Below are 25,943 nucleotides of genomic sequence, written 5' to 3' on the forward strand. Positions count from 1 at the left end.
GCCGGTGAGATGGTTGGCATAGGAGGGAAGGTCTGAACGAGAGGCTGGAGTGAGGGGGGCAGGCAGAGATACGTGGACCCTCACACCTCAACAGTGAAAAAACATTTCTCCTTGGTCACCCAGCCAAAGACAATCCACCTTATAAATAGAATAGGACCCAGGAATCCTGACTCCCAGCCCCCCCTGCTCTAATCACTAGACACTACCCAGAGCTGGGGATAGAACCCGGGAATACTGGCTCCCAGCCCCCCACTCTGAACCATTAAGACCCCACTGCCCTCCCCAAGTAGTGGATAGAACCCAGGAGTCCTGATTCCCAGTCCCTCTACTCTTACTAGGCCCCACCCCCCACACAATTCACTCTTGCTGTAGCTCACCATGTGCTCGGGAATCTGTTTTCCCAGGAGTGTTCGGTTCCCCTCAGGGATCTCAGGGTCCCAGTTCTGCAGACAGGGTCCCTGCAACACACACGCTGGGGAGCGCTCGGTGTGACTGAAGGATTTCAGCTAGAAAAGGAAGTGGCAGCATTTTCCATGAATTCTTTCACCAAGAGACTTATTGAGAACATAAAGGTGAAACAGGAAACCTCACTTCTCTCTTCTTGACTCCCAGCCCCCCTTTTCTAACCTGCAAGACCCCACTACCCCACCCAGAGCTGAGGAGAGACTCCAGGAGTCCTGACCCTCCCCCCAGGGCTCCCCTGCTCTAACCACTAGACCCTGTGACACCCTGTACCCCATGTTCCCCAGTTTACAAGACTACAATCAATTTTGTACAAAGTGCGCACTCCGGGGTATCATTCCAAAAGTCGTTATCTGCTGAACATCGTCGTCCAGCTGAAATATGTGTAGCAACATCACATGTCAAGTCATAAGACTCTACTGTATGGTTCTCAGGGAAATACATTGTGCTTCTGGGCAACACCCACAAACCAGACAAAGACACACTGGCCCCAGCCAGGTGTTAAACGGCCATTCCCCGCTTTCGCTGCCATTCTCCAGCAGGGGGAAAGGTGTAGACAAGAACTTTACCTTTCATCTCAGGGATGGTTCAAATCTCACGTCCGCAAAAGATCAAATGAGAGACAGCGACCTTCAACTCACCTCCAGTCGCTACTCACAGCACCTGCAATGCTTGACCCCACTCTCCGCCAGGGCAAAGGAGACATCACTGAACTGGGTGAGGAGGGGTCCTTGCTAGGAGACTTTCCAGCCAGTGCAGACTGCTGCCGGCTTTCGGTGAGAAATTTCTTTTCACTTTTAAATTCCCGTAGCTTGTTAAGTTCAGGCTTCGTTTGTGTATTATCTCTTGTTTTCTTTTATAACCACCCCTGACTTTTATGCCTCAGCACGTGTAGCCACTTACAATCGACCTTTCTGGAGAATCAACTTCTCTGATCATTTGATCTGAACCCGCGTGTTTGGACTGAAGTGGGAGGCAAGCTCCTTTCGGGATAGCGAGGCGAGTGACTTATCATTTTCCGTTGATGAACTGATGGATTTTCCATGAGCTTGTGCTGTGCAGGACGGCACCGAGCAGGACAAGACACACATTCCTGCAGAACAAGACTGGGACTAATAAGGTGCTGGTGTTGCCTTGTATGTAATTCAGGAGTGGCTGGACAGAGCATTCGTGTATTCAGCTGGGAACAATGTCACATGCCGGGGCCTGGGTAGGAACTGGCCAGAAGTGGCTGTTTACACAGCAAAGCAGTATTAAAAGCACCGCAGGCTAGATAAGTGAGGAGATGCAGCTGTTCAACAGTCCAGATTGTTCCATACCAGTACCTCCACGCTGGAGGAAATATTTGATAGTGAGCTTGTCAGTGTTGCAGGGAAAGGTCTAACATAACCCACCAGCTGGAGGTGGAAGTTAGACAAATTCTGGCTGGAAATAAGGTGTCCGTCCTCAACAGCGAGGAGAATTAACCACTGAAATGAGTGACTGAAGTTGGAGGGGGATTAGCCATCACCGGCTATTTTTAAATCAAAGTTGAGTGTTTTTTCCAAAAGATCTGCTCTAGAAATTAATTTGGAGAAATCCTCTGGCCTGCGCTCTACAAGAAGTCAGACTAGGTGACCACAGTGGTGCCTTCTGACCGTAGAATACAGGAAAATAAAAAGTCACAGAAATTTGATATAGTTAAGTTTAACCTGTGGGACTCCCTGAGACTGGAGACGCGTGACATTAACACACCTCACTCTGTAACAGTGTGCCTGCCCCCTGAGCACTGCTGTGTGGTCAGAGGTCACCCTGCAGCACCCTGCCTCAGTTTCCCTTCTTGGACTCATCAAGCACTCCACATTTCAGTCCAAAGGTAAATAAAACACTCACCTTCTCGGGTCCTGTTCATTTCGTCCTGACACACAACAGCCCTCGAAGACCCTCACCCAGTTCAGCTTTTCTGTCTCGTAGCTAGAGTCCCCAGCCCTCCCTCCCAGAACTGTGTGACAGTTCAAGATCCCCCCAGGTGGATTAAAGCCAATCTCCCCGATAAGGGCCAGCTACCCTTTGGCAGACTTCACTGGGGATTAGTGGGTTTAACCTTTTGTATATTATGCTAGGCCTGTAGGACAGTGGTCAAGCAACTCAAATTCTACTGGGCCTCCAACATAACCCGTGGGACTCCCTGCCACTGCAGATTAGTGGGTTTAAACCGTGGGACTCCCTGCCACTGGGGATTAGTGGGTTTAACCCCAGTGTGACAGTTCTCAGGGTACCCATGACTGTGAGTCTCCCCCAAGCATTGTTCACAGCATTTTGACCAACTCTGGTGGAGATCCTGTTGTAAACATGCTGCCTGTTGACCTCCTAGCTTCTAGCCCACCCTACTCTAACCACTAACCCCCGCTTCCCTCCCAGAGCCAAGGACAGAACCCAGAAGTCCTGGTTTCCAACACCTCCCACTCTAACAACTAGCCCCTCTTCCTCTCACACAGCTGGGGATAGAACCCAGGAGTCCAGAAATAAGGTCAACCGAGCTACGCTGATTGATATCCGCTTGCAGTCTGGCCCATTTGCTCCATGCCCCACAGTAACTAGTGATTTTCAGTTGTTCCATATGTGGGGCCTGCCCATCTTGTCATCCTTACCGCAGCCAGGTTTTCAGAAAGATCAGCACTTTCTGAAAGCCAAGACTCTTCGAAGGAGTCTCAAGCCAGGAAGTCCCAAAGCTTGAGGTACACAAAATGATGGGCTGCTTTGGAAAGCACAGGCCTCCAGCCCTTGTTGTTTCAACAAGTCTCCTGCTAGGAATCCCAGGAACTTGGACTTCTAAAAACACACAGTGCTAGAAGGAGACATCTTCTGGCCACACACTTCATGAGCACAGTGAAGAATCTGCTTAGTTTTAGGTGCAGTAATAGAGGGTTTCTTTTCAGAAGCTCCTGGTTCTGGGTATTTAAAATCATTGGTAGACCTAGAACCCATGAGGTTATAAAGCCTGGTGGGAATCTAGAACCCTATCGTGAAATCAGTTTTAAGACCACCAAGTGGTTGGAGTGAACAAGATTCTAGAAAATAGAGCTTTTTAAAATTTTGAGAGCAGTTGAACCCATGGGGTTCTAGAGAGCCAGGATTCTGGAACCTGTGAAATACCATGGGGTTTAAAGCCATACAGAGAGTGCAGGGCTCTAGAACTCTCCAGGAGTCTAGCTCCCAAGGGACCCTACTAGGCATAGACACGGTAAGAAAGTTGGAATCCATGAAGATGTACAAACAGCGAATGATGTAGAATGCATGGAATTTTGTGCTTTCAGAAGAGTTCTGACATCTAAAATGTAGTTCTAGAGTCACCTAATATAGAAACAATGGGCTCACGTAGCATTTAAAACCATTTACACTCCTGGCAGCTATTGCATTCTAGAACCAAAGAGGAATCTAGAATCCTCTGGACCCTAGGGGGATTTTATCACACCAAGAGACATAGAAAATATTGAGATACCTAGAACCCAGCCACTGTAAAATAGCCAGGTCTCTAGAACCCACAGGACTCCAAGTTTTTCTTTACTTCTATATGGTCTGCTTCTCACCTGTTTCTCCCACTAGACTCCGGTCCAGGCCCTTCACTATCGGTATCCTCCTAAAAAGTCGCTTTGACCAGAGCAAACAGGGATGTCCTAAGCACCTGATGTAATGTCTCCTCCACAAACGGGTAGAGGACTGGAGTGAAGCAGACGTTGAAGCAGAACTTGATGCTGCAAATGACTGTAAGACACCTGTCAATGACTTGGGCTCTTCTTTAAAGAGCATCAGGTCGTAGTAGAGGTGGTAGGGCAGCCAGCCTAGGAAGAATGACACCACCGCAGGCACCATGACTTTGAAGGGCTTCTTCCTCCAGGCCAGCCCTTTCTCCTTCATCTCCAGCCCCATACGGCTGTAGCTTCCTTCAGTGATGCAGAAGGGCAGCAGAAAGCCCAAGAACAGCACAAGGTGTGTGTGTTTCCCTCAGGCCTTCGTCTCAGCTCTATCCTGGTCACTAGAATGGAAATAATAATAGGTGCAAATGACCCTGCCATCCTCTGCCTCCCAGGTCTCCTGGAAAACCAGGTAGGGAGTGCTGAGGATAAAGCAAGTCAGCCATTCACCCACAATCAGCTTCCTGGCCCAGGACATGGTGCGGTGTAGCTGGGACCAGATGGGGTGGCAGGTGAGGATGTAGTGGTCCAGGCTGATGAGGGAGAGGAGGAAGGCAGAGGAGAACATGCCCAGGATGATGCAAGTGCAAAGAAGCTTACATGAGCCATGCCGAAGACCCACTGGAAACCCAGGAGGACGTAGACGGCATAGAAGGGGATCAGCAGGGTGAAGAAGAGTGAACAGGAGACCAGGTGGAGGAACCAGAGGGTGGTCATCGTCCTTCTCATCTTCAGCCCCAGCATCCACAGATACAGCCCGTTCACCACCACACCCACCAGGATGGTTGCGAAGAGCAACAGGGCCACAGCCAGGTGTAGGGTCTTCATGGATGCTGGGTCCTGGCTGGAGTTTGTCCAAGTTACAGTGGAAGGGTAGTGTTGCCTGGGTGCATGGTGCCCTGAGGAGAAAATGGAAGAGAGGTTGGAAGGGATGACAAAGGAGGGAAAAAAAGGAGAGTAGATGAGGACAAAGGAGAAATAACAGAGGAGGTTAGGAATGCACCGTCAGAGAGGACCTCTCTGGGCACCCTCTAGTTCTCCAGAATATCCAGGAGGGGTGTTCTCAGCAACTGGGCCATGGCTGGTGAACTCATGGCTACAAGTAAGAGCACTGGGCAGTGGGGGAGGGCAAGTGGGATAATAATCATGGGAGGAGTGGGGAAGGGGACAGTCTAGTAGATCAAATGCACAGCTATGCTGAGAGTACCACGTGGCTGTGATGTGGAGGGCTGGTTGTCTCTGGGGGGGGGGGGGGGGGAGGAAATGGGACAAGGGGCCTTTCCCTGCTAGGAGTTGTTACCTGTCAGCTCTGTGTTCTTGGGGAACTAGAGTGCAGTACCCAGCCTGCCTGACTCATGAAGGACTCCCCCCCACCCCCACCCAGCCTCTGCTTGAACCAGAAGTGGTCTATAATCAAGCTGGTTACCAGACTCTCTCCGATCTTCCTTTCCTCTTGCATGTTCTCAGCTTCCCTATTTTACTCTGCAGCAACGCCCCTCTTACCGAAGCCAAAGATCCTTGTAACTCCAAAAAATCCAAAATCCAAAAATCAAGGGGGTTACTACCAGAAGAATTTCAGTGTGAACATGGGGATCTGTTAATCTTGTGTGTGTGTGTGTGTGTGTGTGTGTATTTGTGTGTTCAACTCATTCTGGGGCTAGAGGAACCCAGCCCTGGGAAATCTAGGTCCTCCAAAGGGAGGAGACTTGCAGAAGGGAGAAGCTGCATGGACACAAGTGACACAAGCAATACAGTGATAGAATTGCAGAATCCCACCCCCGCCAGGAATGTCACCCTTATAAATGAGCGCACCCCAAGGTGATGGGCAAATCTGGTAACAGAGGCGCCGGCTCCGGTCTGGTTTCAGGACCTGGGATTGGCTGGGGAATGGTGCTCTTGATTCCTAGCTGGCAGAAGCTGGTGCCGGTGGAACTCACTGCTACAAGGTGGAAAAAGCCATCCCTCCCCAACCCCATCTCTTCTGTTCATCTGCCGTCACAGGAATTCCTGCCACACCCTGACTTGTGAGACCGTGCAGGGACTTTTTCATCATAACACAGGAAGTCTCAATCCACCGAGCTGCTTCTCTGTCCCACAGCCGTGCTGCCAGCCCTGCAAGAGGGACCTCCAGACTATTGCCTCTGCCTGGGACTGTGCCCCCCACGGCCTTGTTAGCATGGAGAACTCTGTGTGCTGCAGAATGGCCTAATGGTTAGAGACAGGTGAATGGCAGCCAGGATACCTGGGTTCCATCCCTGGCTCTTAGAGTGGGGTGTGGTTGGGCACGGTGAGGATCTGGGGGTCATAACTCCAGAGGTGTGGGAGGGGAGTGGGGTCCTGCAGCTTAGAGCTCTGTAAATGGGGAACACCTCATCTGAGTAATGGGAAACAAAGAAGAAAAATTCACATGTCCCAGACCTCAACTACTACCTCTGTCTATGAGTGCCCCATGTTAACCCCACTGATACCCAGGGGCAGGGAGTCTCACAGGTTAACCCCACTAATACCCAGGGGCAGGGACTCCCACTGCTTTGCCTTGACAATAGCAAATTTCTGTGGCTTCTAGGTGGGCTTAGGAAGGAAATTCCCCTTCAGACCCAACGCCTGGGCTTTTGCCCATCGTCTCAACTCACCTGGGCAGCAGCTGGTGGAAACACAGGCCCAGCGCAGAGAGAGGTGGATGGTGTGTGTTTGCCCAGCAAAGCATCCGTTTGTCTGTCCCTCCACACACCCATGCCCTGCCCTGTGTGTTTAGTTCACTCCCCTTAACTCTGGGTTTTCTACACGCTCCACCCCACCCCATCCTGCTCTTTCAGATCGAGAAGCCTCAAACCATAAATGGAGATTATCATTCGGACACTGTCTTAGGGGAGAACCAAGCTAAGGAGCAGCCATGGCTTTAAAACTAGCCCCCACTCCCCTCCCAGAGATGGGGCTAGAGCCCAGGAGTCGTGTCTCCCAGTCTGCCCCTGTTCTAAACACCAGCTCCCCCGTCCCTCCCAGAGCCGGGTTAGGACCCAGGAGTCCTGGCTCCCAGTCCCCCTGCTCTACTACACTGGACGCTTGGCCAGGAGCTCATCTATTGCGACGTGCCCCCGTGACGAGGAGGGGCTGTAATTTGCACACGTCTTTTTGTGAAGGAGGCTGTACCATGACCTGGAGATAACCTCGGCCCCATTAACTCACAATAAAGGCTGTGTCACAAATGATGCAACTCCTAGCCCAGGAGTGGGTTCTCTAGTGGTTAGAGCAGGAGGGGCGGGGAGCCAGGACTCCTGGGTTCTATCCCAGCTCTGAGAGAGGAGTGAGTTTGAGCATGATAAATAGGGAACGTCTTATCTCATTGACTTGAAACAAGGTGAAGAAATTCAGCCTCTGTCACAGACCCCACATAATTACATCCCTCTGCATTGAGTCCCACAGGTTAACCCCACTCATACACTGCGTCAGGCTGCTCCATGGGTTAACCTTACTATTCCCCCATGGCAGAGTCATACCAGTTAACTCAACAAATATCAGAGGCAGGGAGTCCCACTGGTTAATACTGTCACTAGCAAATTTCTGCATCCTCCAGGGGGGCTTAGAATGGAAATTGCCCTTCAGACACCGCGGGGACCTCCGCCCGTCATCTCGACTCCCCTGCGTAGCGGGGCTGATGGAAACGTGGAGCCAACGTGGAGAGAGACTGGGCCAGGGAGAAAAGCGAATGTTTGCCCAGCAAAGTGTCCGTGTATCCACCCCCCAGGCTGTGTGTTCACTTCAAACCCCGTATCTCTGAATCTTCTTCACATCCTGCCCCCAGGCTGCTCTGTTGGCCCCGGACAACAGAAACCACAAATGGAAACAACAACTCGCCGTCTGCCTGAGCAGAATGAAACCTCACAGCCTGGCCAGGCGATAAACCAGCCTGAGGCTGCAGCACGACCCAGCCAGGGTCCAGTACGACTTACAGCCAGCGCAGTAATTACTGTGCCTGGGCTCTCAGCGCCGCCTTCCCCGTCAGGGTCCCGGGCGCTGCCCTGGGCCTCTAGGCTTCCCACTCCCTGCTGGGAGCCAGGCTGCCTCCTGGGCTCTCAGTTCCCCACTCCCAGCCTGCCAGGAGCATGACGGCCGCCCGGCGGGGAGCTGAGCGCCCCCCGTGGAGGTGGAGAGACGATGTCCTGTAGTAGGGCACTTACATGGGCGGGAGCACGGCTGTCATGGCAACACTGAAGTCATTAGGTCAACGGAAGCTGCCCTACATGGACCTAGTGTTGTAACATAGACCAGGCCTTAGATCCGGAGAGCCCGGGATACACAGAAATGTGGGGTCCATCTGCACCCCCTGGGTACATATCAGCGTCACTCACTGACCCTCGATAGGAGCCACGTTTCCAAAGGTACCAGAACTCCAACATGGCTCTCCAAAGAGGTCCACGCCCCCAAGACACAGACACGTGAGCGTCCGGGCTGATACCCTGGGATGGACATGAGCATGCAGAAAGCAAAGGCGGATTCAGGGAGTGGCTCACAACCAGGTGCTGCAGACGTGGAGCTGAGAACTGCACCAGGCCTGGGAGCCTGAGTCCTGCCCGTAGCGGATTTGTTAAATGCCCTCCTGCAGCCAGGCCTGCAGACAATCCTTTTCCTTTCCGGACCAATGCTTCAAAAGGCTCGGAAATCCACACCGACACCCGGCTTGGCTAGAAATTGGTCGTGTCTCAGCAAAGGCAGGGACAGAGGGAGTGGGGCATGTTCGGGGGTTGTGATCCTGGGGACCTGCAGTTAAAGCTGCACAAAAAGGAGCCGTGCTTAGTTTTTTCATACTGGTCTGAGAACCGGACGCGAGACTCAGATTGGCTTGGAAAGTTGGCAGAAAACGTTCAGCACGGACGCCACATTGCAAAAGTGATTCTGCCACCGAAGCTGTTCGCACCTGTGCTTAGTAGCAGTTCACACCTCTGCGAAGTGAGACCTCCACCGGAAATGGAGGGTGAGTAACACGCACGCTGAGCTGAGCTGACACTTGCAGGCTTAGAGACACAGCCCCTGTTGTTTTGATCTAAACATGGAGATGTTTGTGTTTTCGTCCCTGTTATCACAGCATCTTGCTTCTAAATCTAGACCACATCAGATCAAGTCACATTCAAAACACTGACAGACCAGGGACCCAAGGGGTTACGAACCAGCCAGGAAGCCTAGAATCCATGAGATCTGACTGAATTTTGAATTAGTGAGAGGTAGCATCTGTCACGAATGCTGGTCTTCTTACGTGTGATCAGTAGGAGTGGAAGAAGATTTTTAAAACAGAGGGGCTACGTCTAACTTACCTGTCATCCTCCACCTTGAGCTGGTGGCCTAACCCAGCCTGGCTTCCTCAGACCCCCCAGTGGGTCTAAGTGACAACTGGTACAGCACCCCAGCAATACCTGCCTGACCTCTGGACAGATTCTGACATTCCAAGGCCAGAAGCATGGTGGTCCCCTAAGCTTACCTCTTGCCGAACATCCCTGAATTAGTCGCTGGTTGAACTAGAGCAGTCAGATCTCTTAGAAACCATGCCGTCTAGCTCTAAAAATTGCCAGTGATAGAGAATCCACCGGGAAGGATTTTTAAAGTCTTTATCGTCCTTTTGATCTACTGGCTCCCAGCCTTGGCCAAAGTTTTGTACCTTGGCTGGAGCTGGCAGGCAGGATCTTCATAGTCACTAGCTGGGACGTTACCTCTTCACCACCCTAACGTGTTTCCCAGCAGGCCATTTCTCTGGCACTGCTCTTCACTCCGCTGGCTTGTTTTCCTTACCTGCCACTCTGAAACTAAGCCAGAGCATCCGCACACTAAATATCCCAGAGATCGGGTCACTCTGTGTTTGTAAATTATATCAGAGCAGCCACACAAACCTCTGGAATCCAGGGAGTTTAAAGAAACCTGGGAATGATTATTACTTATTATTTTTTATTTCGGTAGCGCTGGCAGCCCCAGTCCTTGCCCAGGACCCACTGTGCTAGGCACTGTACAGACACAGAATGAAAAGACAGTTCCCATCCCAGAGAGCGCACAGTCTAAGGAGATGCAATGGATAGAGACCTGGGCTGCAATGCAGGAGACCTGGTTTTGTTCCCAGTTCTGCCACTGGCTTGCTGGGTGACCTTGGCCGTGACAAGTCAAGTCCCCCACTCTGTGCCTCAGTTTCCCCAATTGTAAAAATCAGGAGACTGTTACTGACCTCTTAGCTCAAGTTGTTTCAGATCTACTGATGAAAAGCACTAGAGAAGAGCTAGATATTGCTATTATAATAGAGATTCTTCTATAAAACTGTAGCAAGACGCTATCACCTTCCTCGGAGCCTGAGCCCGAGCAAGGGTTGCAATGCCCCTGCTGGTCAGATCTGGGCCCTGCAGGCCACACACCGCAGGAGCAGAGGGGCGGGGCCAGGACAGGAAGGGGAAGTACAAAAGGCCGGCCTAGTAGCTCAGTCAGGGGGAAGCTGTTGCCGGAGAAGAATGTGACTTCCTCAAGGCTGAGGTCTGGGCCTGAGCCAGGACCGCAGCTGTGCAGAGCAAACACCCCAATGACCAGAGCCTCCAGGCCCTAGACTGGTCACTGGGCCCTAGTAGCTGGGAAGAGCTACCAGAGACTGCTGACTGGGAGAAATCCCCGAGGCCAGTCCTGACCTAGAGGGACTGCCTGTTGCCGGGGACCCACTGGAGCTGCCTGAGCCCCGTGTGCCGGAGGACCCACCAGGACCCTGTGACCTGGAGGAGCTGCCATCTGCTGACGGCCCCGAGAAGTTCCCAGACCTGCCGCCGGCCGACAATGAGGGACTAGTGGGACTCCCTCTACCTGTCTACCCCAGAGACTCGGAGGAAGGCCCCGGCTCCAGGAACCCAGATTCAGGGTGGGAGGAAGTAGCCCAGGGGCAGCCGACATTAGTTAGCCAGGGTCTGTGGTCGCACCAGAGCCAGCGGGTTGCGGCGGAGTCTCTTTGCCACTGACAGGGACCTGGGCTGGGATGCAGTGGAGTCAGGCGGACCTGCGTCCTCCTCCCCCATTGCTAGCCACCCTGGGAGTGCTCGGCTCCTCTGAACCTGCCTGCCAGAGGATACTGAGTGTGAACAGCCCCGCCTACCTGAGGGCTGGGGGCTACAGATTGCGTTGAAAGCCCTCCCCGCCTGGGACTGGGGCTAAAGACTCATAACCCGCTAGCTCCTTCCTGTAGAGCAAGGCACTGCAGCCTTCCTTGGAGCCTGGGCCCGAGGAAGGGTCGTGACGCCTCTGCTGGGCCCTGTCGCCAGCCTACAAATACACTACAGCTAATGGAATTTACATCTAGAACCCCCTTGAGACTTTTAGCAAAGAATCTGAAACCTGCTGGATCCTAAGTGGTTTGAAAACACTCTAGAATCCAGTGATATCCTAGAACCCATCAGGAATCTAGAACCCATGATCACTCAATTGGAATGCACTGAGAGGCTTAGAATAAATGAGATTCTAGAGCCAGCTATTGATACACAATCCAAGATAATCAATTAGGTTGAACACAATGAGGGAACTAAAGCAAACAGGTTTCTGGAGCTGGCTAGAGATCTGGTGCTATTAGGACCCCTTGAGTTTGAAAACATTGAGAGATCTAGAATAATTGGGATTCTGGAGACAGCAGGGAATCTAGAATCCATGGACTCTGCTGCATTTATAAACATTTGAGATACCTGGAACCCTTTAGTTTTTAGATATATTGGGATCTAGGAACAAATGGGAGGCCAAGTTTTCAACTCCCTGAATGTCTGGGCACCTTCGGGTCGTCTCCTCTTTTCTGTTCTCAACTTCTGATCCATGTAGCTCGTTAGATTCGTGGTCACTGCTGCCGAGATCATCAACAAAAGCAGCCTTAATCAGAGTGAGAAGAGACTTCCTGAAGACCTGCCAGAACTTCTCCCCCACGAACAGGTAGAGTATGGGGGTGAAGCAGGCATTGAAGCAGGACGTGAAGGTGTAAATGATCAAGAGGGTCCCCGACACTGACTCTGGCACCTCCTTCCTGTAGAGCTTCACACCCTGGTAAAGGTGGTAGGGCAGCCAACCAAGAAAGAAGGAAACCACGGTGGCCAGCATGACTTTGAAGGGTTTCCCAGCCCATGCCAGCTTCTTCTCTTTCATCTTCAGCCCCACCCGGCTGTAGCATGCCACGATGGTGCAGAAGGGCAGCAGGAAGCCCAGCAGGAACCGAACCACGAAGAAGGCCAGGTGGACACGTCTCTCCAGGCCCTGTGTCTTGGTTCCTTTCCAGTCACTGAAGACATCATAATTGTTGATGCAGACGATTCTGCCTCCATCCACCACACGGGTCTCCCGGAAAGCCAGGTAGGGAGCGCTGAGGGCGAAGGAGACCAGCCACACGCCTACAACCAGCTTCCTGGCCCAGGGCATAGTGCGGTGATCCCGGGACCAGATGGGACGGTGAGTGAGGGTGTAGCGGTCTAGGCTGATGAGGGTGAGAAGGAAGACAGAGGAGAACATTCCCATGGAGATGCAGGTGTTCAGGAGTTTGCACATGGCTGTGCCGAAGGCCCAGTGGAAACCCAGGAGGATGTACACAGCGAAGAAGGGGATCATCAGGGTGAAGAGGAAGTAGCAGAAGACCAGGTGGAGGAACCAGAGGGTGGTCACCGTCCTTGTCATCTTCAGCCACAGCACCCACAGGTACAGCCCGTTCCCCACCACACCCACCAGGAAGGTGGCGAAGAGCAACACGGCAGAGGCCAGGTGAGTGGCCGTAACAGCTGCTCTGGTCTGGCTGGAATTCGCCTCCATGGTTGGTGGGAAGGTCGTGATGTCTTGGTCCATGGGGCCCTGAGGAGAGAAGGAAGAGGGATTGGAAGGAAAAACAGAAGGGGAAAAAGGAGGGTGGAAGAGAAGGAAAGGAGCAATAACAAGGGGGGTTAGGAAGACACCATCGGAAAGGACTCCTCTGGGCACCCTCTGGTCCTCCAGAATATCCAGGCTGGGTGCTCTCAGCAACTGGATGACGGCCAGTGGAACTACCCCGCTACAAGATAGAGCTCTAGGCAGTAGGGGAGAGAAAGAGGGATTGTAAATGTGGGAAAAGTAGGGAAGGGGACCATCTACAAAATCAAATACACAGTTATGCCGAGAGTACCACACGGCTGTGATCTGCAGGACAGGCTGGCTCAAGTGGTAGAGAATGGGACACAGTGTCTTTCCCCACTAGGAGTCGCCAGGTCTAATCTGTCTCCAGGGCAGGGACTGGCTTACTCCGGGAGCTGGGGATTGCTGGAGGCAGGCACTGGTGCCAGTGGAACTCACTGCTACAAGGTGGAAAAAGCCATCCCTCCCCCACCCTGTCGATTGAGTTCATCTTCCTGTCACAGGAATTGCTGCCACACCCTGACTTGTGCAGGGTTCTTCTCATTGTAACAGGAAGCCTCAATCCACTGAGCCGCTTCTCTGCCCCACAGCCGTGCTGCCAGCTCTGCACCAGGGACCTCCAGGCTATTGTCGCTGCCTGGAACTGCACCCCCCATGGCCTAGATGGCATGGAGTCCTCTGGGCGCTGCAGAATGGCCTAATGGTTAGAGACGGGCAGGCTGCAAATTAGGACTCCTGGGTTCTATCCCAGGCTCTGGAAGTGGGGTGGGGAGATGGGGGTTTAGACCCCCTGGGGTTGTGATAGGGAAGTGGGGCCCTGCAGCTTAGAGCTTCATAAATGGAGCCATCTCATCTGAGTAATGGGAAACAACAGAGAAAAAGTCACACCTCCCAGACCTTATCCACTACCTCTGTCTATTGAGTGTCCCAAGATACCCCCTGTGGCAGAGTCCCACTAATCTGCCCTGACAATAGCAAATTTCTGCACCTTCTAGGTGAGCTTAGCAAATAAATTCCCCTTCAGGCCCAAGGAGGGGGCTTCTGCTCATTTTCTCTACTCACCTGGGTAGGGGGTGGTGGAAACGTGGACTCAGCACAGAGAGAGACTCGGATGGTGTGTGTTTGCCCTGCAATCCTCTATGTGTCTGTCCATGCTCCGCTCCACCCAAGCCCTGCACTGTGTGTTTTGTTCACTCCCCTTTACCTTGCGTCTTCTACATGCTCCACCCCATCCTGCTCTATAAGATCGAGAAGGTGCAAACCATAAAACGGAAATGATCATTCGGACACTTTCTTAGGAGAGAAACAATCTAAGAAACAGCCATTGATTTAAACCTCCTCTGCCAAGGCTGGGGCTACAACCCAGGTGTCCTGGCCACCAACCCCCCGCTCTAACCTACTGGACGCTTGGCCGAGAGCTCACCTATTGAGATCTGCTGCTGGGAAGAGGAAAGGCCTGTATTTTGCACAAGTCTGTTTGTGAAGGGGGCTGTACCATGACCCGGATATAATCACCGCCCCCTTAGTTCACAGCAAAGGCTGAGTCAGCCCTCCTGGGTTCTAACCCCATCTCTGGGTGTGGAGTGAGTTTGAGCATGAATGAATTTCACTGAATGAAAACATGGTGAAGAAACTGACCCTCTGTCATAGACCTCACAAAGCTACATCCCTCTGGATGGAGTCCCACAGGCTAACCCCACTGATCCCCTGTGTTGGGCTGCCCTGTGGGTTAACCTCACCCTTGCCCTGTAGCAGGGTGTCCCACAGCGTAACCCTGATGCTTGCACATTTCTGCAGCCTCCAGCAGGGCCCTTCAGACCCACCGGCGGGGCCTGTGCCCGTTGTCTCGACTCCCCTGCATAGCGGGGCTGATGGAGACACGGAGCCAGCCTGGAAAAACACTCGGCCAGGGAGAAAAGTGAGTATTTGCCCAGGAAAGGGTCCGTGTGTCTGAGCGCCCTCCACCCAACCCCCTGTCTGCTCGTTCACTCCCTTTATCTCTGAGTCTTCTTCATACCCTGCGCCCCAGGCTGCTCTGTTGGCCCCATACAATGCAAACCACAAAGGGAAACAATAACTCACCGGCTGCCTTAGCAGAATAAAACCTCAGAGCCTGGCCAGGCAATAAACTAGCCTGAGGCAGCAGCTCAGCCCAGCCGGGGTCTGTGGACACGGAGGGCCAGGGATACACAGAAACGTGGGGTCCAGCTGCACATCCTCGGCGTATCTCAATGTCACCCGGCGGCCTTCAGAGGAAGCCACATTTCCAAATGTAGAGCTTCGAGGTGGCTCTGCAAAGAGGCACACGTCCCACAGACGCGGACACGGAGGCTGGCACGTGAACGGCTGGGCTGATGCCCTGGGGTTGGACGTGAGCATGCAGCAAGCAAAGGACAGGCGGATTCAGGGGCAGCTCACAGCCAGGTGCTGCAGACGCGGAGCTGAGAACTGCCGAAGGCCGGGGAGCCCAGGTCCCCAGATCTGCTCAGCGCGATGCTGTGGACAATCCTTTCCTTTCAGAACCGACGCCTCAAAGTGCTCCGAAATCCACGCGCCCGCTCGGCTGGGCTAGCAGTTGGTCGTGTCTCAGCGAGGCCGGAGGGGGAGTGAGTGGAGCAAGTTTGGGGACTTGTGATCCCGGGGACCCACAGTTAAAGCTGCACATAAAGGAGCCACGCTTAGTTTTTTCAAACTGGTCTGAGAACCGCACATGAGACTCGAATCAGCTTGGAAAGTGTCACGCTGCCCCAGAGACTCTGCTGGAGAAATGGGCAATCATTTGATCGGGGCGTTCATGAGATGCAACCCCCTGAATATGAGCAGCTGTTAATATTCACAAATTGCATGAATGCCCCTGTGCATAGGGAACCTCCCTTGAAAACTGACACTCGGCAACGGAGGCTGGGGTGGGGTTTGTGATGCAACTTTGGGGTCACTTGATCCAGGGGTTCCCGTGATACATCCCCCACTCCTGTACAAACGAATTGAACATTTTCAGAGGGTTATAACGTTCGTGGTGCACAGCGAGGGGGAAAGAGCAAAGACTCCAAACTTCAGGAAATGTCATGCACGGACGCCGCATTGCAAAAGTGATTCTGTTGCGCAAGCTGTTCACACTTGTGCTTATTAGCAGTTCACACCTCTGCAAGGAACGGCTTCCACTGGAAATGGAGGGTGAGTAACACGCACCCTCAGCTGACCTTTGCAGGCTTAGATACAGTCACTGCTCTTTTGATCTAAAATTGAGATATTTTGTTCTCGTCCTTATTATCACCTTTGATCAGACTTTGGCTTGATGTCTTCAGCCTGAAAGAGCTGAGTTGGGACCACAACTGGTGTGTAAATCCTGTGCCATTAACTGATTCTTCAGGGCTCTGGTTGTTCCAAAAAGCTGGGCGGGGGGACGACACTCACTTGGAGACAATCCCAAAAGATTTTTTTTTATTTTAAGCAAACGAAAAGGTGTGTGGCGTGGTGGAGACCCGTTGTTTCAGGCCGAACAAAATTATTCTTCCTGAGGTTGGTATTTACTCGTTTTCAATAAAATATTTTTAAAAATGAAGCAAATTTCAAGACAAAGCCATTTTGAATAAGAAAATTGAAACGTTTCATATTGAAAATGTCAGAGCTTTGGTTATTGAGTGAAACCATTTGGAAATTTGATACTAATTCACTAAACGTTTTGGTGTCACTAAATCTGCTCTAACGGCTAGACACCATTCCCTTCCCAGAGCTGGGGACTGAACCCAAGAGTCCTGGCTCCCAGGCCGCCCACTCCAACCTGCTAGACCCCACTCCCCTTCCAGAGGTGGGACAAGAAATCACAAACTCGGACATGAAATCAGCATAGCAATAGTGATCCTCACTGACTGGGATCTGACCTGTTCATTCCCTCCCTTTCTGACTTTCAGGCTTAATTTTCCAAAATAATTGGTGATTTTTTGTTATGGTTGTATTTTGGGAGGATTCCCGTACGGACATCCTTAAAGAAGCCTGATTCTCCAGAAGAAGGAGCTAAACACTTTGTTTAGCTTGAAGGTGTCTCAAGTCAGGAACTCCCAAGATGCTGCATCTTCCTTCTAGCTACTTTACCCTCAGAGTGGAGAATCTTCTCAGTTCCAGAGATGCCACATGAGAGGTCTTGTTTTTTTAAAGGCTCTAGATTCTCTACTTTTAAAAAAATGAAGTGACTTGGAACCCAGAAGTTTCTAGAAGTAGCCACATATCTAGAATTCACAGGATCCTATTGTTTTTTAAACATATAGGGGCTTGGGACCCTTGAGATACAAGAGCATGTCATATATGATTGGGTTTCAAGACATTGTTAGACCTAGAAGTCAAGATTCAAAATCTAGCAAAAAATCTAGAACTCATGAGGTACTACTGACTTTTTAAACACACACACAGACATGCACTAGAACCCCATGAGTTCTAAATATTTGGGTGGTTTCTGAACCTCTTGGGTTCTGCATCTGACGAAGTTTTCTAAAACCCAAACAGATGTGATGTGGTCTAGAACGTCAAATATGATGTTGGAAACGAAGATGTTGTAGACCACATAGGATCCGTAGGGAGGTAAAGCTTTGACAGACCTAGAACCCAAGATGTTCAAGAACCAGCCAAATATCTAGAATGCATAGGATCCTATTGGCTTTTGAAACAAACAGGGGCTTGGAAAACATGATGGTCCAAATGTAGACCACTTCAGACCAGATCACATTGAAAACACTGACAGACCTGGGAGCTGACAGATTAAGAACTGGCCAGGAATCCTAGAATCCATGAAATCCGATTGTATTTTGAATCAGTGACAGTTGGAATCTCTCATGGCTGCTAGTCTTGTTACATATGAACAGTAGGAGTGGAAGAAGATTTTTAAAACAGAGGGGCTACACCTAACATACCTGTCACCATCCAACCTGGGCTGGTGGCCTACCCTGGCCTGCCTTCGTCAGACCCCCCAGTGGCTTCTAGGTGACAAAAGGTAGAGCACCCCTCCAACACCTGCCTGACCTCTGAATAGCTCAGATTCCAAGGCCAGAAGCATGGTGGTCTTCTAGTCTGACCAGCTGCCAAACGTCCCTGATCTGCCAGTGACAGAGAATCCGCCAGGGAGGATCTTTTTAAGTCTTTATCATAGCTTGGACATTGCCACTTCACCACCCTGAAGTGTTCCCCGGCAGGTGGTTTCTCTGGCACTGCTCTTCACTCCGCTGGCTTGTTTTTCTTACTGGCCACTCTGAAACTAAGCCAGATCATCCACACAGTAAATATCCCAGCGATCGGGTCACACTGTGTTTGTAAATTATGTCAGAACAGCCACATGAACGTATGGAATCCAGGGAGTTCAAAGAACGCCCGGGAATGATTATTACTTATTATTTTTTATTTCGGTAGCTCTGGGAGCCGCAGTCCTTGCCCAGGACCCTGCTGTGCTAGGCGCTGTACAAACACAGAGCGAAAAGACAGTTCCCATCCCAGAGAGCGCACAGTCTAAGGAGATGCAATGGATAAAGACCTGGGCTGCAATGCAGGAGACCTGGGTTTTTTCCCACTTCTGCCACTGGCTTGCTGGGTGATCTTGGCCAAGATAAGTGACAATTCAAGTCCCCCACTTTGTGCCTCTGTTTCCCCATTTGTAAAAATGAGGAGACTGCTACTGATCTCCTAGGTGAAGTTCTTTCAGATCTACTGATGAAAAGCACTAGAGAAGAGCCAGATATTGCTATTATAATACAGATTCTTTTATAATACACTAAAACTAATGGATTTTAAACCATTTGGAAATCTAGAACCCCCATAATACTTTTAGCAAAGAATCTGGACCCTCCCTGATCCTATCTGGTTTGAAAACATTCCAGAATCCAATAATATTCTAGAACCAGTCAGGGATCTAGAACTCATGGTCACTGAGTTGGAACGCACTGAGAGGCTTAGAATAAATGAGAGCCAGCTCAGAGCCAGCTAGTGATACACAGTCCAAGAGACTCAATTAGGTTAGAGCACAATGAGGGAACAAACAGGTTTATGGAGCTGGCTAGTGATCTGGGGCCCTTAAAGACCCCTTGTGTTTGAAAAAAATGAGAGACCTAGAACACATGGGATTCTGGAGACAGCAAGGAATCTAGAATCCTGGGACTCCACTGGGTTTATAAACGTTGAGATACCTGGAACCCTTTAGGCTTTAGAACCATCGGGGATCTAGGAACAAATGGGAGGCCAAGTTTTCAACTCCCCCTATGTATGGGCACCTTCAGGTCATCTCCTGTTTTCTGTTCTCAACTTCCGATCCATGTTACACACTAGACTCCGGGACACTGCCGCCGAGATCATCAACAAAAGCAGCCTTGACCAGAGTGAGAAGAGACATCCTGAAGACCTGCCAGAACTTCTCCCCCATGAAGAGGTAGATTATGGGGGTGAAGCAGGCATTGAAGCAGGATGTGAAGGTGTAAATGATCAAGAGGGTCCCCGACACTGACTCTGGCACCTCCTTCCTGTAGAGCTTCACGCCCTGGTAAAGGTGGTAGGGCAGCCAGCTGAGGAAAAAGGAAGCTACCGCAGCCAGCATGACTTTGAAGGGCTTCCTAGCCCATGCCAGCTTCTTCTCTTTCATCTTCAGTCCCACCCGGCTGTAGCATGCCACGATGGTGCAGAAGGGCAGCAGAAAGCCCAGTAGGAACTGAACCACGAAGATGGCCAGGTGGACTCGTCTCTCCAGGCCTGGCATCTCAGTTCCTTTCCAGTTACTGGAGACATCATAATTGTTGATGCAGACGATTCTGCCTCCATCCACCACGCGGGTCTCCCGGAAAGCCAGGTAGGGAGCGCTGAGGGCGAAGGAGACCAGCCACACGCCCACAACCAGCTTCCTGGCCCGTGGCAAGGTGCGGTGACGCCGGAACCAGACAGGATGGTGAGTGAGGACATAGCGGTCCAGGCTGATGAGGGTGAGAAGGAAGACGGAGGAGAACATGCCCAGGGAGATGCAGGTATTCAGGAGTTTGCACATGGCTGTGCCAAAGGCCCAGTGGAAACCCAGGAGGACGTACACAGCGAAGAAGGGGATCATCAGGGTGAAGAGGAAGTAGCAGGAGACCACATGGAGGAACCAGAGGGTGGTCACCGTCCTTCTCATCTTCAGCCCCAGCACCCACAGATACAGCCCGTTCCCCACCAAACCCACCAGGAAGGTGGCAAAGAGCAACACGGCAGAGGCCAGGTGAGTGGCCTTAACAGTTGCTGGGGTCTGGCTGGAATTCGCCTCCGTGGTTGGTGGGAAGGTCGTGATGTCTTGGTCCATGGTGCCCTGGGGAGAGAAGGAAGAGGAATTGGAAGGAAAAACAGAGAAGGGGAAGAAGGAGGGTGGAAGAGAAGGAAAGGAGCAATATCAAGGGGGGTTAGGAAGGCACCATGAGAGAGGACTCCTCTGGTCCTCCAGAATATCCAGACTGAATGCTCTCAGCAAATGGGTCATGGCCGGTGGAACTCACCGCTACAAGATAGAGCTCTAGGCAGTAGGGGAGGGAAAGAGGGATAGTAAATGTGGGAAGAGTAGGGAAGGGGACCATCTACAAGATCAAATACACAGTTACGCCAAGAGTACCACATGGCTGTGATCTGCAGGACAGACTGGCTCAGAGTGGTAGAGAATGGGACACAGCGTCTTTCCCCACTAGGAGACGCCGGCTCTGATCTGTCTGCAGGGCAAGAACTGGCTGGCTCAGGGAGCTGGGGATTGGTGCTGTTGATTCCTACCATGGAGGAGCTGGTGCCAGTGAAACTCACTGCTACAAGGTGGAAAAAGCCATCCCGCCCCCACCCCATCGATTGAGCTCATCTGCCTGTCACAGGAATTGCTACCGCATCCTGACTTGTGAGACAGTGCAGCGTTCTTCTAATTATAACACAGGAAGCCTCAATTCACCGAGCCGCTTCTCTGCCCCACAGCCGTGCTGCTAGCTCTGCACCAGGGACCTCCAGGCCATTGCCTCTGCCTGGGACTGCGCCCCCCACGGCCTTGTTAGCATGGAGCCCTCTGTGTGCTGCAGTATGGCCTAATGGTTAGAGACAGGCAGGCTGCAAACCAGGAATCCTGGGTTCCAGCCTTGGCTCTGGCGGTGGGGTGGGGTGGGGTGGGGTGGGGAGGGGAGGGGAGGGGAGCTGGGGGTCAGAACTCTGGGGCTGTGGAAGGGAAGTGGGGCCCTGCAGCTTAGAGCTTCGTAAATGCAGGACACCTCGTCTGAGTAACGGGAAACAAAGGAGAAAAAGTCACACATCCCAGACCTCACCCACTACCTCTGTCTATTGAGTGTCCCAAGGTAGCCCCAGGGGCAGAGTGTCCCAATGATCTGCCCTGACAATAGCACATTTCTGCACCTTCTAAGTGGGATTAGCAAGGAAATTCCCCTTTGGGCCCAAGGAGGGGGCTTCTGCTCATTATCTCGACTCACCTGGGCAGGGGGTGGTGGAAACATGGACTCAGCACAGAGAGAGACTCGGATGGTGTGTGTTTGCCCTGCAATCCTCCGTGTGTCTGTCCATCCCCCCCGAGCCCTGCATTGTGTGTTTTGTTCACTGCCCTTTACCTTGCGTCTTCTGCATGCTCCACCCCATCCTGCTCTATAAGATCGAGAAGGTGCAAACCATAAAACAGAAATGATGATTCGGACACTGTCTTAGGAAAGAGACCACCTAAGACACAGCCATTGCTTTAAACCTCCTCTCCCAAGGCTAGGGCTATAACCCAGGTTTCCTGGCTCCCACCTCGCTGCTCTAACCACTACACCCCACTCCCCACCCAGCCCTGGGGATAGAACCCATGAGTCCTAGCCCCCCACTCGAATACACTAGACACTTGGCCTGGAGCTCATCTACTGAGCTCTGCCGCTGTGAAGAGGAAGGGCCTGTATTTTGCACAGGTTCTTTTGTGAAGGGGGCTGTACCACGACCCAGCGATAACCCCAGCCCCATTAACTCACAACAAAGGCTGAGTCCCCAGTGATGCAACTCCTAGCCAAGGAGTGTAGGGGTCTAGTGGTTAGAGCAGGAGGGGTGGGGAGTCAGGACTCCTGGATTCTATCCCGGCTCTGGGCGAGGACTGAATTTGAGCATGATAAATAGGGAACATCTCATCTCATCGACGTGAAACAAGGTGAAGAAATCGACCCTTTGTCATAGACCTCACATAATGATATCCTTCTGGATGGAGTCCCACAGGTTAACCCCACTAATACCGCATGATGGGCTGCCTCATGGGTTAACCTTACTATTCCCCTGTGGCAGGGAGTCCTACCAGTTAACTCCACAAATACCAGAGGCAGGGAGTCCTGCGGATTTACCCTGACAGTCACTCATTTCTGCAGCTTCCAGCAGGGCCCTTCAGACCCACTGGGGAGGCCTCTGCACATCATCTTGAGTCTCCTGCATAGCGGGGTTGATGGAAAAGCAGAGGCAGCCTGAAGAGACACTTGGCCCGGGAGAAAGGTGAGTATTTGCCTTGGAAAGGGTCCGTGTGCCTGACCCCCACCCTGCCACCCCTGTCTGCATGTTTGCTCCCTTTATCTCTGAGTCTTCTTTACACCCTGCACCCAAGACAACACAAACCACAAATGGAAACAATGAGTCATGTCTGCCGAAGCAGACTGAAACCTCAGACTCAGGGTCTGGCAGGTGGATAAACTAGCCTGAGGCTGTAGCACGACACAGCCAGGGTCCTTGGACACAGAGGGCCAGGGATGCACAGAAATGTGGGAGTCTAGCTGCACCCCCTGGGCAAATCTCAATGCCATCTGCCGGCCCGCGGAGGAAGCCACGTTTCCAAAGGGACCAGAGCTCCAACGCGGCTCTCCAAAGAGGCCTGCGCCCCCAGGGACGCAGCCATGGCACCTGGGACGTGTGCGGCCGGGCTGATGCCCTGGGGTTGGACGTGAGCGTGTAGCAAGCAAAGGGCTGGCGGATTCAGGGGGGCACGGCTCGCAACCAGGTGCTGCAGACACAGAGCTCACAGCTCCCCGAGGCCCGGGAGCCTGTGTCCTGCCTGCGATGGATTTGCTAAGCGCCCTCCTGCAGCCGGGCCTGCGGAGAAACCTTTTCCTTTCCCGACCAATGCGTCAAAACGCTCGGAAATCCAGGCGCCCGCTCAGCTTGGCTTGAAATTGGCCACGTCTCAGCAAAGCCGGGGGCGGAGTGGGGCACGAAAATGAGCCACTCTTAATTTTTTCCAACCGCTCTGGAAACCAGTTGCAGACTCCGATCGACCTGGAAACCGGCACGCTACCGCAGGAGCTGTGCCCAAGTCTGCTGGAGAAAGAGGAGATCAGTTGGTCGGGGAGTTCTCGAGATGCAGCCCCTGAAGAGGAGCGGCTGCTAATATCCAAATTGCACTGACCTCTCACCCCACCCCTGTGCGTAGGGCAGCTCCCTTGAAAAAACAAGATCACTTACCAGCAACTGCTGTTCTTCGAGACGTGTTGCTCAAGTCCATTCCATTGTAGGTGGGTGCACGCCTCTGCACGGTTACCCTGAACGTTTTTCCCCTTAGCAGACCCCATAGGGCTGGCTCCAGCCCCTCCTGGAGCCCCGCGCACATGCCTCAGTATATGAGGCGCTGCCGGCCCTACGCCCCCTCAGTCCCTTCTTTCCGCCAACTCCAGCAGCAGGGACGGGGGGTGAGCTATGGAACGGATGTGAGCAGCACATCTCGAAGAACAGCAGTGACTGGTAAGTAATCCTGTTTTCTTCTTCGAGTGCTTGCTCATGTCCATTCCGCTATAGGTGACTAACAAGCAATACCTTGGAGGTGGGTCGGAGTTACCGGTGAGCTGCCCTCAGCACCGCTCTGCTGAATCCCGCGTCTCCTCTCGCCTGCTGGACGATGGCGTGGTGGGATGTGAAGGTGTGCACCGACGACCAGGTGGCAGCTTTGCAGATGTCCTGCAGGGGCACTCTCTCCGGGAAGGCTGTAGACGAGGTTGGAGCTCTGGTTGAGTGCGCTGTGATGGTTCCCGGAAGTGGCACCTTCACCTGCTCCCAACAGAACTGGATGCAGGATGTGATCCACGAGGAGATGCGCTGGGTGGAGACAGATGAGCCTTTCATCTGGTCGACCATTGCAGTGAAGAGCTGTGTTGATTTCCAGAACGGCTTTGTACACTCGATGTAGAAGGCCAGGGCTCGTCTCATGTCCAGCGAATGCCATCTCCTCTCCTCCTCCGAGCCAGCAGTTTGGGAAAAAACACGGGGAGAAAAATATCTTGGTTACAATGAAATTGGGAAACCACCATGGGCAGGAAGGCTGGATGCGGCCTCAGCTGTACCTTGTCCTTATAGACCACCGTATAAGGGGGCTCCGAGGTCAAGGCCCTAATCTCGGAGACCCTCCTGGCTGAGGTAATGGCCACCAGGAAGGCTACCTTCCATGAAAGCAGGAGCAGAGGGTATGAAGCCATGGGTTCGAAGGGGGATCCCATGAGTCTCGAGAGGACCAGGTTGAGATCCCAGGAAGGCACCGGGTCGTGGATCTGAGGGTAGAGCCTCTCCTTGAGGAACCTGACCGACATGGGATGGGAGAACAGCAATCTCCCCTCTAGCGGCTGATGGAAGGCCAAAATGGCCGACAGGTGAACCTTCAACAAGGCCAGCGCCAGGCCCTGGAGCTTTAGCTGGAGCAGGTACTCCAGAATCGCCTGCATAGGCGAGAGGCTGGGCGGAATACCCCGGGACTCCGCCCAACAGGTAAACCGCCTCCACTTAGCCCAATACACGACCTGTGTGGAAGGTTTCCTGCTGCCGAGCAGAACTTGCTGGACCTGCACCGAGCAGGCTCTCTCTCCCTCCGTCAGCCACGGAGCCTCCAGGCCGTGAGGTGCAGGAAGTCCAGGTCCAGGTGCAACAGGAGACCGTGGTCCTGGGATAGAAGGTCGTGCCGCCTCGGGAGCTCCAGGAGCGTGGGGTGATTGAAAGGTCCAGCAGCATGCTGAACCAGTGCTGCCTCGGCCAGGCCAGAGCGAGGAGTATCACATTCGCCCTGTCCCTCTTTACTTTCAGCAGAACCTCGGGCAGGAGCGGAATGGGCGGGAACGCGTACATGAAGGTCCCCGTCCAGTCCATGAGGAACGCGTCAGAAATCGACCCAGTCTCGTGACTCTGGAGTGAGCAGAACCTCGGACACTTCGCGTTGCAGGCCGATGTGAATAGGTCCAGTTGGGGAACTCCCCCTTCTGGAAGATCATAGCCACCATCTCTGGGTGCAGCGACCAGTCGCAGTGGGGTAGAAACGACCTGCTGAGGAGATCCACCTCACTCCCGGGAGGTGAGAGGCAATCAGGTGGAAATTGTGCCTCACGGCAAGTCCCACAGACGGTAGCTTCCTCACAGAGGGCTGAGGAGTGCGCTCTCCCCGGCCTATTTATGTAATACATGGCTGCGGTGTTGTCCGTCAGCACCTGTACTGCTCTGCCTGTCAGGAATTGGAGGAACACCTGGCACGCTAGATGAATGGCGCTCAACTCCTTCACGTTGATATGCAGATGCTCTCTTCCCCCAACCAGAGCCCTGGGTGCCTAGGTTGGCTCTGATGTGGGCTCCCCATTCTACGTCCGATGCGTCGGAAATTAGGGTGACCGACGGGACCAGCTCCCTGAACAGAACGCCCTTCATCACTGCCCTGGGAGTCCACCACCAGTTTAAGGAGGTTAAGACGGGCGGGGGAACTGTGACCACCCGGTCCAATGGGTGTCTGCTCAGCACATGTACCGAGGCCAACCATGCCTGAAGCGGTCTGAGCCTCAGGCGAGCTGGTCTCACTACGTACGTGCAGGCCACCACGTGACCTAACAGCTGTAGGCAGTGCCTGGCTGGTGTTGTGGGGCATCGGTGCAGCTGGGAGATGATAGAGACCATCGCCTTGAAACGTGGCTGAGGCAGGAAGGCTCTGGCCTG

General features: G+C 52.7%; 2 protein-coding genes and 1 pseudogene across 2 annotated transcripts; all 3 read right to left on the reverse strand.

Moving 5' to 3' along the window:
- Nucleotides 1–4,081: 4,081 nt before the first annotated feature.
- Nucleotides 4,082–5,029, reverse strand: LOC137152290 (probable G-protein coupled receptor 33; annotated as a pseudogene).
- A 6,805-nt stretch (nt 5,030–11,834) lies between these two features.
- LOC137152291 (probable G-protein coupled receptor 33) lies at nt 11,835–14,072 on the reverse strand. The gene is made up of 2 exons (XM_067546825.1): nt 14,064–14,072; nt 11,835–12,965 (listed from the first exon to the last, which is right to left on the reverse strand). Exon 2 carries the CDS (start codon nt 12,957–12,959, stop codon nt 11,835–11,837), a length of 1,125 nt encoding a protein of 374 aa, XP_067402926.1. The 5' UTR covers nt 12,960–12,965; nt 14,064–14,072.
- Nucleotides 14,073–19,296: 5,224 nt separating this feature from the next.
- On the reverse strand, nt 19,297–21,478 carry LOC137152280 (probable G-protein coupled receptor 33). The gene is made up of 2 exons (XM_067546821.1): nt 21,455–21,478; nt 19,297–20,310 (listed from the first exon to the last, which is right to left on the reverse strand). The coding sequence occupies exons 1-2, from the start codon at nt 21,476–21,478 to the stop codon at nt 19,297–19,299; spliced, it is 1,038 nt and encodes a 345-aa protein (XP_067402922.1).
- Between the last annotated feature and the right edge of the window lie 4,465 nt (nt 21,479–25,943).

The sequence above is a fragment of the Emydura macquarii genome, unplaced genomic scaffold (genome assembly GCF_026122565.2).
Source record: "Emydura macquarii macquarii isolate MOO-44397 ecotype Brisbane River unplaced genomic scaffold, CSIRO-AGI_Emac_v2 contig_1152, whole genome shotgun sequence".
Lineage (NCBI taxonomy): Eukaryota > Metazoa > Chordata > Testudines > Chelidae > Emydura > Emydura macquarii.

Excerpts from the sequence above, each read along its gene's own strand:
- LOC137152291 (XM_067546825.1), bottom strand. The coding sequence starts at position 12,959 with ATGGACCAAGACATCACGACCTTCCCACCAACCATGGAGGCGAATTCC.
- LOC137152280 (XM_067546821.1), bottom strand. The coding sequence starts at position 21,478 with ATGTTTCCACCACCCCCTGCCCAG. Across the intron at positions 20,311-21,454 it reads TTCCACCACCCCCTGCCCAG|GGCACCATGGACCAAGACAT; the intron begins GTGAGTCGAGAT and ends TTCTCTCCCCAG.